Genomic DNA, 16,639 nt, shown 5'->3' on the forward strand with positions numbered 1-16,639 from the left:
TTTCCAAGACAGGGTTTCTCTGTAGACCAGGCTGGCCTTGAACTTACTCTGAGGACCAGACCAGGCAGAGATCCACCTGCCTATGTCTCCTGAGTGTTGAGTGCACTACCACTGCTCAGCCCAGTAAGTGTTCATTGATAGGAAAGGGAAAAAAAAAAAAAACCTGAGTTTTCCTATCATTGGAGACAGAAAATTTTACCTTTTCTTAGTAAATACTTATTTTATATTGGGAGCCAGTACTGGTGATTGAACTGAGGACCTTAGCCATATTAGGCAAGCACTTTACACTGAACTATCCCTTATCAGACACTTACTGAAACCACTTTATACTAGGATGCCATGTATATTGTCTTTAAAGATTATACATTGTTTGGGGCTGGTGCAGTATTTTAAGGTAAGGTAGGTAAGGATGCTTTTGCCACCAAACGTGATGACCTGAGTTCTGATTCCTAGACTAGAGACCAGACTTCTAAAAGCTGTCCTCTGGGTGCTATATGCAATCCATGGTACCCTTCTTTTGTCGACCTACCTACCTACACACACACACACACACACACACACACACACACACACACACACAACACACTTTAAAAAAAAAATTTAGAAACATTGTTTGATATAATGGTTTATAGAAATTAGCACCCAATCTTAAGTTCCTGCATAAAATTTTAGAATTATTGCTGTAAAAAAAATCACAAATTTTACACAACTGATAGATTTTGTTGTTGAGGACAGCATATTGCACATGGTGTGTGTGTGTGTGTGTGTGTGTGTGTGTGTGTGTGTGGACAGCATATTGCACATGGTGTGTGTGTGTGTGTGTGTGTGTGTGTGTGTGTGTGTGTGTGTGTGTGTTAAGGTTTGGAGTTTCTTGAGGCATAAGTCCAAAGTTGAGTTGTGAGTCTTCCACTAGCTGTGTACCACTGTAGATAATTAGCTTAACATATTCTAATGTTAGTTTTTCTGTAAAACCAACATACTCCTTCCTGGCATTGCTGTATTAGAGAAAGTACATACAGAATGTAATAGGAAAACAGCCAGGTGTTTCCAGTTCTTACAGTTCTTCTTACCATACATTCGTAGTCCTGTCTACTTCATATGGGGTATAACAGTACCCACTGAGGGGCAGTTAAGAGCACTGGCTGCTCTTTCAGAGTACCCATGTTCAGCTCCTGGCCCCCATGTAGCAGCTCACAACTGTCTGTGACTCCAGGGCTAGGGTGTTCAGTGCCCTTTTCTGGGCACCAGGCTTGCATGTTGTGTACCGACATACATATAAGCCAACTCATACACATAAATAAGTTACATTTTTAAAAAAATGCACATTCACTGGCTAATGGTGGTAAATGCCTTTAATCCCGGCATTTTGGAGGCAGAGACAGGTGGATCTGAGGCCAGCCTGGTCTACATAGCAAGTTCCAGGACAGACAGGTCTACATAAGAGAAATCCTGTCTCGGTTGGGAGCAAAGGGGGGTACAACGACTTTGATTTGAAAGTGTTCCATTATGTCAACATAAGGATTGTTATACAATTAATAGGCTTAGAATTGATACTAGTTATAAAAAAACTTTATTGTATGAATCCAGTGAATAACTTGCTTGTTTAGAACTGTAGAATCTGAACTTTTAGAAACTATTTTTGACATATTGCCTTATAAAATTTCTTGTTAGAATGAGTGCTGTTTTTCCTTCTGCTAAAGACCTGTGTGGAGCTGCTGAATCTCAGAAACAGTAATTTAACCGACCTTCACTAAAATGTCAGTAGCGATTTGTAGGTAACAATTTTGTTGTTGTTTTTTTAATCCTCCGATTTTCTTAAATTAACATATTCAAGGAGGTTTGTAGTAGGGTCTAAGGTGTTAGCTTTGCTAGACGTTTGCGACAGTGCTGTTCACCCTAATCAGGTTAGTAGTGGGGAATGGGGTGTTAGCTGTTTTGCTAGATGCTTGAGATGGTCTGCTGTTCACCCCGATCAGGCTGGTGTGTGCTAATGTGGGGGGTGATATCTTGATGTGTGATACCATGATAAGACTTGGGGAAGACAGCGTCTCTCAATCTGGGTTTGTTTTGACTTTACATTTTCTATCCATACTATTCTGTCTGTCTGCTTGTCTGTCTGTATTTTTGAGACAGGATAGCTCTGGCTATCCTGGAACTCACTACTGTGTAGATTAAGCTAGGCTTAAACTCAGAAATCTCCTTCCTGCCTCTGCCTTCCGAGTGCTGGGATTAAAGGCGTGGACTATTATTATGCCTGGCTATCAGGGGCATCTCTGAATAAAACATACTCAAGCTGGCCACCAAGAAAAAGATTTGTAGGTACAGGATTGTGGATTGAAAACAATGTTGATGGTTTGTTTGAGGAGAACAGCCTCAATTTTGTGCTCTTTCCAACATCCTGCGTTAGGGTAAGAAACAGATGATAATAAAAGTAGTTCTGTAACACTGTAGTGGCCGACACAAGTGAAATTTAAGCAGCATTCCTCAGATCCACACAGCTAACAAGTGAGAGCTAGGATGTAAGTCTCATCAGTCCCCCCCAGTCCCCCACAGGGCTTCGCTGTGGCCTCACTAGTATATGGCTGTGTAAGCCTTCTGAGAGCTGAAGTGCTCTGTCGAATGCTGGATTCCAGGATGGAGCCTGTGACGCGTTAAGGACATTAATGAATTAAATAAACATTTAGTGAGCACTTGCTTTGCTGTATAGTGATCTGAAGGCTGGAGGGCAAGCTTGCTGCCTCCAGGAAGCACACTCACAGGGGCTGGGGATTGGGTCAGTGCCAAGTAGACAGAGAGGGCGGTGTCAGCGCAGTGAAGGAAGGCACAGGCGCTGCCCGAGAAAGGCCCTGTTTGTGTTAATGCCATGTGGATTCATGGTTAGGGTTTCCAACCATTCTATTTTTTCCTAAAGACCTCCACATTTATTGAATCAAAGTGCAGTATTGAATGTAAAACTGAACTTATGTAAATCTTCAATTATTATGTGGGAATGTTTTATTAAAAAATAGAATGAATGAAAACTACTTTTTTGAAAAGTTTTAGAAAAATTAAGGACAGCCAATAGCTATTATGGATATCAGGCAGTTAGGCTGATGGAGTGGTAGTTCCTGGCTTATTACCTGCAGTGCAGTTATTGGCAGTTCAATTGTTGTGTGAAAATCAGAGCCACTTATGTATCTTGTCATTTTTCTTACGGTCTGGGACAAGAGCCTCAGCTTAGTACACATGCAAAACTTGGGAGAGGTTCTAGTGTCATCACAGTTTATAGTAATATGTTGTGCCATGTGCTTCCTATGTGCTGGACTTGTTTATAACAACTCTACTCATTCATGAAGAAATAAGAGAAAGCCTAGTGTGACATATCTGTGGCTGCAAACAAAAAGTGTTAAAGCCAGCTAGGCAGTAGTGGCTCAAGCCTGTAACCCCAGCAGAGACAGGAACCTCTGTGGGTTCAAGGCCAGCCTGATCTACAGGAGAGTCCAGGACAGCCAAGGGTACACAGAGAAACCCTGTCTTGAAAAACAAAACAAAACAACAGCAAAAATAGCGTTAAAGCCAAGATTAAACCCAAGTCAGTCAGACATAATAGTTGATGTAATATTCCACAGTTCACTTTACACTCAAGAATTTGCAAGATCTTTCAAATTTGAACCCCAGAGAGCTCTCTTAATTTCACTCAGTCAAAGACAGTGAGATCTGTAGATTTCCAAGTTTTAAATTGCTGGAACAATTAGATGTCAGGCAGTAACTAGTAAAGAGGAGTGCTTTATTGTTGTTAATGTGTTCCTGACAAACCTTGTGACTAGACGTCTGCCAGGTGTTTTCTGTCTAAAAAAGACTTGTGTCTTAGTGCCTGCCAGAGTGTGTGCACGCTCACATACATGTCATGGCGCTCCTGTGGAGGTCAGAAGGCAGTGTGGGGCCAGTTCTCTTTTCCTCCTGTGGGTTTGGTGATGAAGCGCAGGCCCTTGGGCTTGGTAATAAGTACCTTATCCATTGAGAGCCATCTCACCGCCCAGTGTCTAGTTTAATCTTTTAAGAAAAGTGGTTTTGGAAAGTAATAGATTAATGCATGATCCTGCTTCTGACCGCTGCACTCCTTATTGGATTTGCTTTTCTTGTCAGGATATTGTAATCTAGTCACTTGGTATATTTTGATTTATTTATTGAGTTTTGAGATAATGTATTCTAGGCTTGCATTATACTTAGATTCTTCCTTCCTTGGCATCCCCAGTGCTGGGATCCTAGGCTCACTAGTGTAAATTTAGTCAGGTTCTTTAATCTTAAACAGAAAACAAAGCACAACATGCTGCCTGTAGCCATGCCACCTCACTATTCTTACACTAAGTCACGTTGCCATAGTTTAGTTTTTGTGATTTTTAAATTAATTTTATTCAAAAGCATATTATGCTTCCAGTTTTTTTTTTTCTATTAACATTGTCCATCTTACTGGTCCTTAGTTACATGTATTAATTTGGCTACTCTAAATTATGTCTTAAATACAAAATTTGTTCTGGACTCTAGGATCTTAATGTAGAAAATACAAAAATGCCCCTTTTTTGATGTTGGTTTAGAGAAGGGGGTCCCATTATATAGCTTTGCCTTGCCTAAGCCTTGCTCTGTAAAACAGTCTATCCCCAAACTCAGAGAGATCACCTGCCTCTACTTCCCAAGTGTTGGGATTAAAATCCTGTGCCATCAACAAGGTCCATTTTTTTTTTATATCTATTAAATTTCAAAATAATATTTGCTGTATTCACCTTGCTGATTTTTTTTTTTTACTAAGGTTGCTAGTAAGTTTTAAATTATCTGTAGCTTGCATTGTGGCACACCTCATAGAATAGTGCTAGTATTTGTCATTAATGTCGCATGAGTTATGTATGCTACAAGAATTTCCTGAAAATTAGATAAACCCCACACTTCTAAATGGGTATGCACCTCCCTCAATTTTTCTCCTAAAGATCGACACTTAACCTAATTAGACAGTTGCTACATTAAAAAGCATTTATTTAAAATTGAGACCTAAAAAAACACATTGCTGGAATACAAGGTGGATACAAAGGCTCTGGTGTAAACATTCCCTCCAGAGAACAGCTGCTGCTGGGGCAGGGGTGAACTAGGGCGTTCATTAGGGTAATAGATGAAAGAAGCATAAAGTCTTTGAAAAGAACTAGTTTAATGTGACACTAGCAATACAAGCCACAGGTTAGTGAGCCACACATGCTGCTTTTATTGGAAAGTGTAAGCCACATTAATTTTTATCTTTTAAAGTTTCAGGTATTTAAGATGCTTTCTATACTTAAGAATATGAAGCAAAATTGAAAAAGGAATATTTCTTGGGGCCAGTGAGATAGCTCATTGGGTAAAGATGCTTGCCTCACCAACCGGGTGACCTCATTTTGAACCATAATCCACAAAAAGGTGGAAAGAGAGAACCAGTTTCACAAAGTTGCCCTATTAACCTGAAAAAACAAATGCTATGGGATGCTTGCTTTTGGAAGAATTTTCTCCCAGTACGTGGGAGACACAGAACATAAGGAATGGTCTCTTTTCCTCCTCACCAGGTCCCATGATAAACCAGTTTACCATAAGCCAGTGCTTCTGAGCCTTCCTAATGCCGCAGCCCTCTAATATAGGTCCTCACGATGTGGTGACCCCAACCATAACATTATCATAACTGTAAGTTTGCTGTTGTTATGAATCATAATGTAAATGCCCTGTTCTGCAGTTGTCACAGGTGACCCCTGTGAAAGGGTCTTTTGACACTCACCCCCCCCCATTGTGTTTGCAGCATCCAGGTTGAGAACCATTGCCCTAAAGAATGAATGAGTTTATTAGGCTTATGTGCATAGCAGTGGGTGGAGGGTTTCAGGCAGAAATGTGGATGGCCTTGTAGGAGCGGCCCTGGAAGGCCTGCACACTCGGGAGAGAGTGATGTCCCATGGCTGTGTGGAGGGAGCCCCCTTCCCGCAGCCTTTCCATCCTGTTGACATTCGTCCTTCCCAGAGTGCCTGTGGCCGCTTGCAGGTACTAGCTGGGAAGCGTGGCTGGGTGCTCACATCAGCAGCCAGCAGGCTCAGCTGTGGTGACCACAAGCACAGCTTACCGTACTTTTTGGACCATAAGACACTCTTTCCCCACTAAAAGTAGGGGGTGGGAATTAGGGTGCTCCTTAATGGTCTGATTGCTGTTTTTACTGTTTTTCTTGTTTTCCTGCTCTAAAAACTGGGTGCGTCTTATGATCTGAAAAATACGGTAACTCAGCAAGATGGTGGTAGTTAGGCGCAGAGGCTATCTATATACCATGCGCTCACATGCATCCTGTACACACATGTAACAGCAATAAATAAATAAAAGTTATGTTTCTTAGTTTACTGTTTTTGCATAGATGTATTGCTTGCCTTTGCTATTAACTAATTGTTAATTTTTAAAATATTTTTAAAATTTTATTAAGCTTTCACAGAGGTAAATATATTAACAAGCCCCATAGTGAGTCTGTTTATAGTAAATATGAGTAATTATCTAAATCTTCTCATATATTACTCTGGAGTAGTTAATGGATTAAAACCTGGAAAGTAAACCATGGATTTAAGTTGTTAATTTTTTGTTGTACCTATTAGTACAGTATTTATTTGTCTTCTTTCTGATTAACCCTAAGCCAAGCACTTCCCCTAGACTTCCTGGGGAAGTACAGGAAATAGAGCATACATGGCAGACAGGACACAAAAGAACTATGAGAGATTGAACTGCAGACAGCTGTTTCACATACTGAAGAGGACGAGAAAGGCCACCATTGGGCAAAGGAGCCTGAGTGGGCAAGCCCAGAATCAAGTAGGATAAGAGCTGTTGCATAGCCAATTATGAGTGAGACTTCCCAAAACAGCCTCAAACCCACAGCCGGAGCCAGCCACCCCAGCTGTAATAGCCCTAGCCCAAGTGAACTTGGTGGCTGTGTCAGTGTCCCTTGAAGTGGTGCTGGTTTAGAAGCTGTGGCTAGGCATGAGTGAGGTCAGAGGATGCGGGACTGCCAAGCTGCTGAGACCCTCAGTTGTCTGTCAGTCAGTGTCCACCCATGGTCAGTTCAGCTTCACAGCTGACAGCGGACAGCGCAGCAGCTGAGAAGTGCTGCTGCTGAAGCAACTGGTAGAGACAACTTGGAGCAGGCATGTTTTCAGGGGTAAGGAACCAAGGGGAGAGAGCTGCTCCCAGGGTAGAGAAGACAGGGCCATGACTAGTTTGTTAGTTTTTTAAAACGTGAAATCTCAACATAAAAAATGCTAAGTGTGCTGAAAAGTTTTAAACATTTGATATATTAGTATTTGGTTCTTGTTTTGGGTCCTTGTTTGCTCTGCTAGATGTCACCTAGCAGTAGATATTTTGTTTTAGTGTCTCTTATAGCCAGGAATCATGTGCCAAGGCAGCATAGCTTCATCATGGTTATTTGCCTTTCAGTTTTGTTTAATGGCCAAGGAGAAAGTGCACTAGTATTGGGTATAAGTCCTATTTAAAGGAGTATTACAACCTAACATTCTCTGCCTTGTACATTAAACTATTAATGTATTTCAATACTGATTCTTACAGATCCTTCTGCTGAGGAATTGAGAAATCTAATGATGTTGCATGGAGGTCAATACCATGTGTATTATTCTAGATCCAAAACAACACACATTATTGCTACGAACCTTCCTAATGCCAAAATTAAAGAATTAAAGGGGGAAAAAGTAATTCGACCTGAATGGATTGTGGAAAGGTAAGTTTTAACTCTTGGTTAAATTTTAACCAGTAAGTTCTTTAAAAATTACAGTGCTTTTATTTGTGTTGTAAAACCAGCTCTACCTTCAAATAGTGTGTGCCTGCTAAGTCTAAACACGTGAGAAAGCCTTGGAGGCCATTTCAGATACAGAAATACAGCAAACGGTGCTGCAGCTTGAGCTGCCAGAACACCGAGGAGGTGATACAAACAGGCAGTTGTACAGGCTGTGTTACCTGCTTAGCAAATATTTATGTACTTAGGTGCTAGGCGGAGTTGTTAGTGCTTGGCACGTACCAGTTAACAAAACTCCTTGCACTACTTCATGGAGTTTTCATTCTATTGGGAGAGACAAAACAGTAAGCTTTATACAGAGTAAGTTGCACCTTTTTAAAATAATGAGTTGATGCTCGTCAGTTTTTGTTAACTTGACATACACTAGTCAGCTGGGATGAAGGAACCTCAGTTGAGACATTTCCTCCATCAGATTGGCAATGGCAAATCTGGAACATTTTCTTGATTAATGATTTGTAGGATGTCTCAGCCTAATGTCAGCTCTGTCACTCCTGGAAGGCAAGCCATCAAGTAGCATTTCTGTGTGGGCTCTGCTTCCGTTTCTGCTTCCATGTTTCTGTCTTGAGTTCATGCCCTGACTTAACTATATGGTGAAATAACCCCTTTCTCACCAACGTGCTTTTGGTCATGGTGTTTCTCAAAGCAATAGAAAGCAAAATAAGCAGTATATGACTTAAAACACAAACAAACTAAAACCCTTGGTATGTTAATATAGCGTGCTAATGTAGACCTGAATTTCTGAGAGTGGGGTTCAGAGGAGACCAGTTGGCAGTCAGTTCTGTTACTTTGTTTTGTTTTAGTAGGGCATTATACAGGTTGTTCTCAAAACCACATCCCTCAGTTTCTTCTTGTTAGCAATGTCCTTACTAGTTGTTGGGTTTTGGAGGCGGAGTCTTGGTAGCGTAGGCTGGCGACCTCATCGCAGTCCTCCTGTATCAGTCTTTTGGATGCTAGGAATTATGACACTTGGATGCTGTTAATTTTTATTGACCTTACTTTTCTCTGCTATTAGTTTAGAAATGATAACATGTAACTAGTGAGCAAATTTAGTTACAGTCAGTTTTTAACTTAAATATGTCTTCTGGAACTTTGGGGATGAACCAAACTTTAAAAGATTTATTGTGCCGGATGTGGTGGCTCACACCTGTAGTCCCAACACTCAGGAGGCAGAGTCAGGTGGGTTGCAGTGAGCTGGGAGCCAGCCTGGTCTACAAAGCAAGCCCAGGACAGCCAGGGCTACACAGAGACACCCTGTCTCCAAAAACAAACAAACAAACAACAACAAAATTACTTGAAATTTTATACATGTAACCCTTATATAAATTTTTATGATTTACGAAGGTACTATGAGGTGCTTAAGATGCGGCTCAGTAGGTAATGTGCTTGCAGGAGAAGTATGAAAGCCTTCCCTTACAAAGCCAGAGCTGCCAACACCTGTAGTTAAGATGGCCTGCAGGGGTTGGAGACCTAGAAGCTTGTGGGCCAGCCAGTTTTATGTATGCTGCACAGCAGCAGCATATAAAAGAGACTTTGCCTCAGAGAAGATGGAAAGTGAGGACTGATAACCAAGGCTGCCTGCTGCTCACATGGCACGAATGCTTGCACAGAAACACTCTCTTTAGTGTGTAAGAACACACAGTCAAGCGGCTGGAGAGATGGCTCAGCGGTTAAGAGCACTGTCTGCTCTTTGAGAGGTCCTGAGTTCAATTCCCGGCAACTACATAGTGGCTCACAGCCATCTGTACAGGTATCTCATGCCCTCTTCTGGCCTGCAGGTGTACATGCAGATAGAGCACTCATACATAAAATAAAGAAACAAGGGCTGGAGAGATGGCTCAGAGATTAAGGGCACTGACTGCTCCTCCAGAGGTCCTGAGTTCAATTCCCAGCAACCACATGGTGGCTCACAACCATCTGTAACGTGATCTGGTGCCCCCTACTGGCCTGCAGGTGTACATGCAGGCAGAGCACTGTATGCATGATGATAAACAATAAATCTTTAAAAAAAAAAAAAAGAAACAAATCTTTTAAAAACATTTAAAAAAAGAACACAGTCAGATGGTTTAATGGGGTACTAATGAAACAAACTTAGCACCTTTCTAAGTCAATTGCTCGTGTGTGTGTGTGTGTGTGTGTGTGTGTGTGTGTCTCTCACAACCATGTGCATACAGGTGCCCCTGGAGACCAGAAGAAGGCATCAGATCCTCTGCAAGACCAGTACATGCTCTTAACCAAAAAAAACAAAACAAAACAAAACAAAACATTTCCAGCCCCAAATTCTTTTTCTCCTTTTGGTAATTGTAGCTTTAATTAATTCTAACACCATCTGTGAATGTACTTCACAGAGTTCATTCATCACTGTATAGTGAACGAAGTCACATAAATTGATAAAAATGAGGAGCAACTTGATAGTAGAAAACACTGACCTTAGGCTCTGGGGCTAAGTTTGGGTTCATGTCCAAATTTAATAACTCTACCCATATAATCTGGATTTAGAAACTTTTTATGTTTACCTGAAACCTTTGCTTCCTCTTGTAAAAGAATGTGTGTTCCAGAGAGATGGCTCAGCAGATAAATCTACTCATTGCCAAGTCTGAGGACCCAAGTTTGGTCCCTATGGATCTACATGGTAGAACTGACGGCTGCAAATTGTTTTTTGACTTTTATGTGTGTGTTGTGGCATGTTTAAACACACACATGTGCACACTAGCAAAGTTAATTAATGTAAAAAACTAATGTGAATATCTGCATCTGCTGTGATTATGTGAAAACTAGAAATCATTGGTGCAGACTAAGCATAATGGACATGTTGTAGAGACATACTGTCCAAGAAGCTATTGTCGTTAACTGTTGCTCAGTAAATCTTAACTCTCAGCGCTGAAAACCATCTTACTGCTTACAAGTTCAGACATATCTAACAGACTAAAAGACCTATAAACTTTGGGGAGATGAAATGTAAAGGTCCATTCCTAGACCATCCCGCCAGTGTCTCCTCTTGTGCTGTGTTCTGTTGTGTAGGGTTAATAATCGTGCCTTTTAGCCATGTGTCTCCGTAGGAGACTTGTGTGAAGTTCTCTGGGTAAGGAGTAGCCTCATTCCAGAGAAGAAGTGTGTGGTCAGTTTTGCCAGTTCTCCAGGGCTAGAACTTGGATCTGAGTTTGTGGTTCTTCCGTTTGGAAAGATTGCGGGAAACTTGACAGTAAGAAACAGGGCTTTTAAGTGGGGCTTTATCTGCTTACCGTGATACTGTTTATTACAGTTATTTTCATTTCTCCAGTCCTTACTGAGTACAGCTTAGAAGATAACATAATATGTAAAACAGCTGAGATGTTACACATTTTAAAACAAAATTTTATTAAAGTTCAGAGTTTGGTGTTCAACCATTTCTTAAGAGAGTATAAGTTACTTAGATGGCCTGTTGGCCTCAGTTTTGGATGAGAAGATAAAGTCAGTAACTAGCTGCTCTGTCCTAGACACAGCTAGACTTAGACTTTAGATGTTGTGACTCATGTGTGTCTAATCTGTACCATTTGTTTAGGTTGGTATAGAGGAGTAGACTCAGGTGTAAATGGATTTTTTCCATCTTTTGTGGGGGCATAAATCTTAATATATAAAACAAATGCCAAATGTCTGTTATGTCTTTACAGCATGAAGTAGTTTTATTTAAATCATAGGACTTTGGTTTTTTACACTAGTCATGTTGGTCTCTTCTCAGCAGCATTTAAATGAGGTTTTTGTTACACGTATTTGTTACTTAACAGCTGGTACATACTATTCTTTTCTATAATTGGTTTTTCTCTTTTCCTTTGAGGAGTTTAAAGGTGTTTAGAGTGCTGCTTTCATTAGAAGTCCCTAAGTGTGCCATTAAACCTAAGCTAATAGAGGCACGATTAGAAAGCCCTGACTTCCAAGAGGCAGGGGACTGTTAATGAGTAGTCTGTGTACATTAGTTTAAAGAATAAAATTATTTCACTAAAATATTTGTCTTGATATTGCCCTGAGACAAACTTAATGTGAACCTTGATACGTGGTGTAGAAATGCTCTTATGACATCACTCTATTGGCCCATCTACCCTGTCCTGTGCATGGGAGCACGAGTCAAGAATTCTGTCCTCAGTTTTTACTGGTTGCTTCTGGCTTTCTTAGCAGGTCTTTGTGTTCAGTCTTGCACCATGGGACTCAGCCTCCTGTGGGTAAGTTCAGCATAGATTAAATGTGAGTGGGGGCAGATGAAGGCATTGTGTTTGTTTCAAGTTACACCAGTTCACTAGTGTGCTAGTGGGACTGATTCCCAGAGTTGATCCCCCCCCCCCCACCTAATTCCCAAACAGTACATCAGCTTATTTATAATGTACTTAACAATCTTTAGATTATATTGACACAAACTAAAACTTGGGTTCCCAACTACATCCAGTGTAACTATAAATATATACTCCACGATTAACTGTGATGCTTACAGTGTTCTCTTACACTGGTACACATTCTGAGATTATTTTCAGTAGACTAATTCCAGCTGACACCAGCGTTTTAGGCCATCTGTGTCTCAAGTAGTTACAGGCGGTACGGTATGAGAAACTGTGCTCTTGGAGCTGGAGAGATGAGTCAGTGCACTGGCTGAGAGAGTTTTACCTGGACTGCATGGAAGATAAAGTGGAAATCTAGACTCAGTACAGGCAGGCCGGCAAGGTTGCCTGCTCCTCAAACCCAGTGTTCAGGAGGGTTTTAATTAATTCTAGGCTAGCCTGTGCTAAGTAGGATTAAAAAACCACCTCACCTAAGTAGATGAGTATTTAAGTTGTGCAGTGTGTGTATGATGTATAGAAGTTATGCTCTGTGACATGATTCATAACATCTCTTGGCGCAGACCAGGCATGCTCAGTTAGAAGACACTGACACGAGAAACTCACTGCTGTAAGGAAACCACACACTAGCATTTTCCGGGAAAGTGAGGAATACGTTATCTCTTCTGGTTTTAGTATTTAGATTTTCCTTCCTTTTTTATTTTTATAATAATAGTTGATAATGTAGGGTTCCTTGTGTTTAGGTTAAGCAAAATCTTAGTAAAGATTAGAAATTAATCTCTGAGAAAAATGTGGAAGACACTGTGTTTTTAGTACATGCTCTTTGTTCATGTGTGTGTGCACGCCTGCATGTGTAATGGCTGAGGCTGACGTTAGGTGGAGAACATTAGAGGAAAGACAGCCTTTATGTTTTATTTAATATTTTAAAGGCAGGGTCTTTGATTGAGCCTGAGCTCACCCCTTCAGCTAGACTGCTTCCCTAGAGCTAGGGTTACAGGCGTGCACCACCAATAACTGACTGTTCATGCAGGTGCCAGGGACCCCATGCTGTCCTCACACTCACAGTGGCCACCACTAACGAGTGAACCACTTCCCTGGCTACATCAAAATCATACAACGTTTTACCCCAAATGCCTGAATTCCTAATTAATGGTGTGATATATAATTGCTTGGTTTCAAATTATGAAGTTTTTTGTTTGTTTGTTTGTTTGTTTGTTTTGGCTAACATTCTGATACACAATCGTGCAATGGCCTCCTTTTACTAATACTCTCTAAGGATTTGTAGCTTGAGACATGTAGTATTTCAGTTGGCTGTCTCCCATTCTAACACTCCATGGACTTATAAGACTAATTCTGCTGGGCCACATTACTTAGGAGTTGAACATGCTCTTATACCCTTGAGTGCTCACTGACCTTAGGATCTGTGTCACTCTGCCTGCTGTCATTAAGGTAGACAAGTAAGCACAAGGGTCAGCATTTTATTGTTCTTTGCCTTTTGGTTTTATTTAATATGTGCAAGTGGTGTATGTGGTGTGTTTTTGTGCTGTCCCTTCCTCTCATCCATGATGAAAAGGGTGGAGAGTGACCGTGGATTCATTTAAGTGTTAAGTATCTCTGCTGGAGGGTGCAGGGAGCAGGTGAGCTGTCACGAATGAAACTCTAAGAGGGCAGATCCAGAGTTTGGCAGTTAAAGGGGAGTGGGGAATTGGTGTGACAAAGAATAAACTAATAAAAGTCTAACTTCAGGATTTTTATTCTTATAATTTAACATAATTTTGGTATACCTTGATATTCCATTAGGTAAATAAAAATTAAAATGTTTTATAGCTTGTATGTTCTTTACTGTTATATTTTAGTAGTTTCAGCATTTAGATATAGTGTAAGGTACATTTATTCAGTAGGATTCTTAAATATATACCAGTATAATTACACAAAGGGTACAAAAAGCTGTGCGACTTTATTTTTAGAGAATCTCGCGAGGATATTTTCCTACATTATAAATGTTGACTCAAGTTTAAAATTGGTTGTCTTAGGGGGCTAGAGAGATGCCTCAGCGGTTAAGAGCACTGTCTATTCTTCTAGAGGTCCTGAGTTCAATTCCCAGCAACCACACGGTGGCTCATAACCTTCTATAGTGAGATCTGGTGCCCTCTTCTGGTGTGCAGGCACATATGCAGACAGAGCACTCATATACATAAAATAAATAAAATATTTTTAAATTGGTTGTTTATAAGGCAGCTCAGTTATTTCCAACAGTTTGTTTCTTTCTTTCTTTCTTTCTTTCTTTCTTTCTTTCTTTCTTTCTTTCTTTCTCTCAAGTTATGCAAAAGGTAGAAAAAATTGTAAGAAAATAAAAATGTTGAGGCTTCCTGATTCGTGAGATAAAAGTTTATTTAGGTTTTTATTATTTACCTGAATAATTTTAAAACAAAATTTTAGTATGTTTATAAACCAGAGACTAAATGAAAAAACATCGACTGAGCTGCAGTGAGGTCTCCTGTGATAAGACTCTAGGTACTAAGTCTGACAGCCTTGAGTCTGATCCCCCAGGACCACATGGTGAATGAAGGTCAAAACATGGCTCTCATAGGCTGCTGTCTGACTTACTTCCACTGGGTCATTGAGCCTCCATCCGTCCTTGTCGCTGTCCCTCCCTCTCTCCCTCCTTCCTCTTCTCCCTCCCCTTCAAATGTGATGCTACAAAAAGAAAGGAAAACATTTCCTTATACTGAAAGATCTACCTGCTTTAAATTTTGGTTATTGGCCTAAACATTCTAAGTCAGTTATTTGAAAATTTAAAAGTAAGATGATATTTGAAAAGATAGTCACTAAAGCGCCTAACTTATTAGCAAGCGAAAATCAATTTTAGACACCTTAATGAAAACAGGGTGGCATATGCCTGTAATCCCAGCACTTGAGAGGTACAGGCAGGGGGTTTAAGGCCAGCCCTCAGTTACATGGGACTCTCACTGCTTATAGAAACAAGCTGTTAAATCAGTTTTAGCTATGAAGTATAAAAGGGCTGTGCCAGCATCACTTAATATTGGAGTATTAGAGTTCATTTAGATTTTAGTCACGGTGTTTGAGCTGGATGGACATTTGGGATTACATATGTCTCTGATACACAAAAATCTCTAAGTTATTAATTATTTTAATATGGAAATTCTTTATTTTGTCCTATATTCTTTAACTTTAGTTTTTTACTTTTAATGTATTTAATAGTGTATTAAGACCACTAAAACAGATAAGAAGAAATAAGCTAGGAAGCAGGTGGCTTGTTAAATTGACTTTTCTTAAAGCTCATTTTCACCTAGTCTGAAACTCTGAATTGGTTACCGCCTTTTTGTTTCAGCATCAAAGCTGGGAGACTCTTGTCCTGCATCCCGTATCAGCTATACACCAAGCCATCCAGTGCACAGAAGAGTCTCAACTTCAGTCCTGTATGCAAGCCTGAGGACCCTGTGCCAGGTCCAAGCAATACAGCTAAACAGCTCAACAGCAGGGTGTAAGTCTGTGTAGACTGGAAAACAACAAAAAAATGCTTTAGTATTGAGTATGGTCCTTGTTCTACTGAATATAGAAGCAAATATTTTAAAAGCTGGGCATTCAACTTTCGTAAGCATATTAAAATATGTGTAAGGCTATGTTTCCTATAAATTAATCAGTTTTGTAATAAAATTTGGGAAGTACACTTCTAATTTCTAATAATACTAAATTCTCTTGTTGGCTGATCTTTTAATATTTTTGTGGATTTTCATGAAAATATTCTCAAGAATTTTCTGCAGAATGTTACTTTCTTTAAAAAATCAACTAACTTCCAACTGTATTTATGCTCCATGCATAGAAAAATAATTAAAATGCTTATATTTGCAAGATATTTTTGAAAAACTAAACATTTGTAACTTTAAGTCTGTAGATATATTACCTGTTGATGTTTATAGATGTGGGTGAATCTGGACTTTATTATGTGGTGTTTAAAAAAATACATTGATTTAAGTTTTAATTGCAGAAATCCTGAGTGCATCCTTTCACAGTTAAAGTGATGTGTCGCCTCACCTCAGGTGATTCGTCACCACCAGCCTTCTCCTTTGCCACTAAATTGCTTGCTTGGGGAGTTGAGTCTATTTTTTCCAAAAGACCAGGAATCTAATTTGGGAGGATTTGGTGTCACTGCCTTCTGTGATTTTGCTGCTGTTGTTGTTGTTCTCATCACTTGCTACTTAACATACTCACTTAGAAGTCTACCCCAAAATTTTTTAATATGCTTCAAACTATTAGTCTTCAAACCACTGTCAAAAATACACTAATAACCTGAGGAAAGTGCACAAAATGTGTGTCTTCTTTAATGGATTCTTCTCCATTTTATTTGTGTTGATAGTTTTAGAAAGAATTTGCTTTCATGATCTGACTTCTCAATACAAATAACAATAATTTTGATTGCTTAGATGTATGGTTTGCTATATTTCTTACACAGCTGTTGTCCAAATGTGTCTTTGTCTGAGGTACCAGCATA

At 39.9% G+C, this 16,639-nt stretch overlaps 1 protein-coding gene across 1 annotated transcript in view; it reads left to right on the forward strand.

Moving 5' to 3' along the window:
* The window catches only part of Rev1 (REV1 DNA directed polymerase), a 78,020-nt gene that overhangs the window by 27,412 nt on the left and 33,969 nt on the right, over positions 1-16,639 (forward strand). The window contains exons 4-5 of the mRNA XM_051152758.1: positions 7,582-7,750; positions 15,479-15,631. Of these exons, the coding sequence (XP_051008715.1) occupies positions 7,582-7,750; positions 15,479-15,631 (322 nt within the window). The remainder of the gene's footprint in view (positions 1-7,581; positions 7,751-15,478; positions 15,632-16,639) is intronic.

Source organism: Acomys russatus, chromosome 11 (assembly GCF_903995435.1).
Source record: "Acomys russatus chromosome 11, mAcoRus1.1, whole genome shotgun sequence".
Classification (NCBI taxonomy): domain Eukaryota; kingdom Metazoa; phylum Chordata; class Mammalia; order Rodentia; family Muridae; genus Acomys; species Acomys russatus.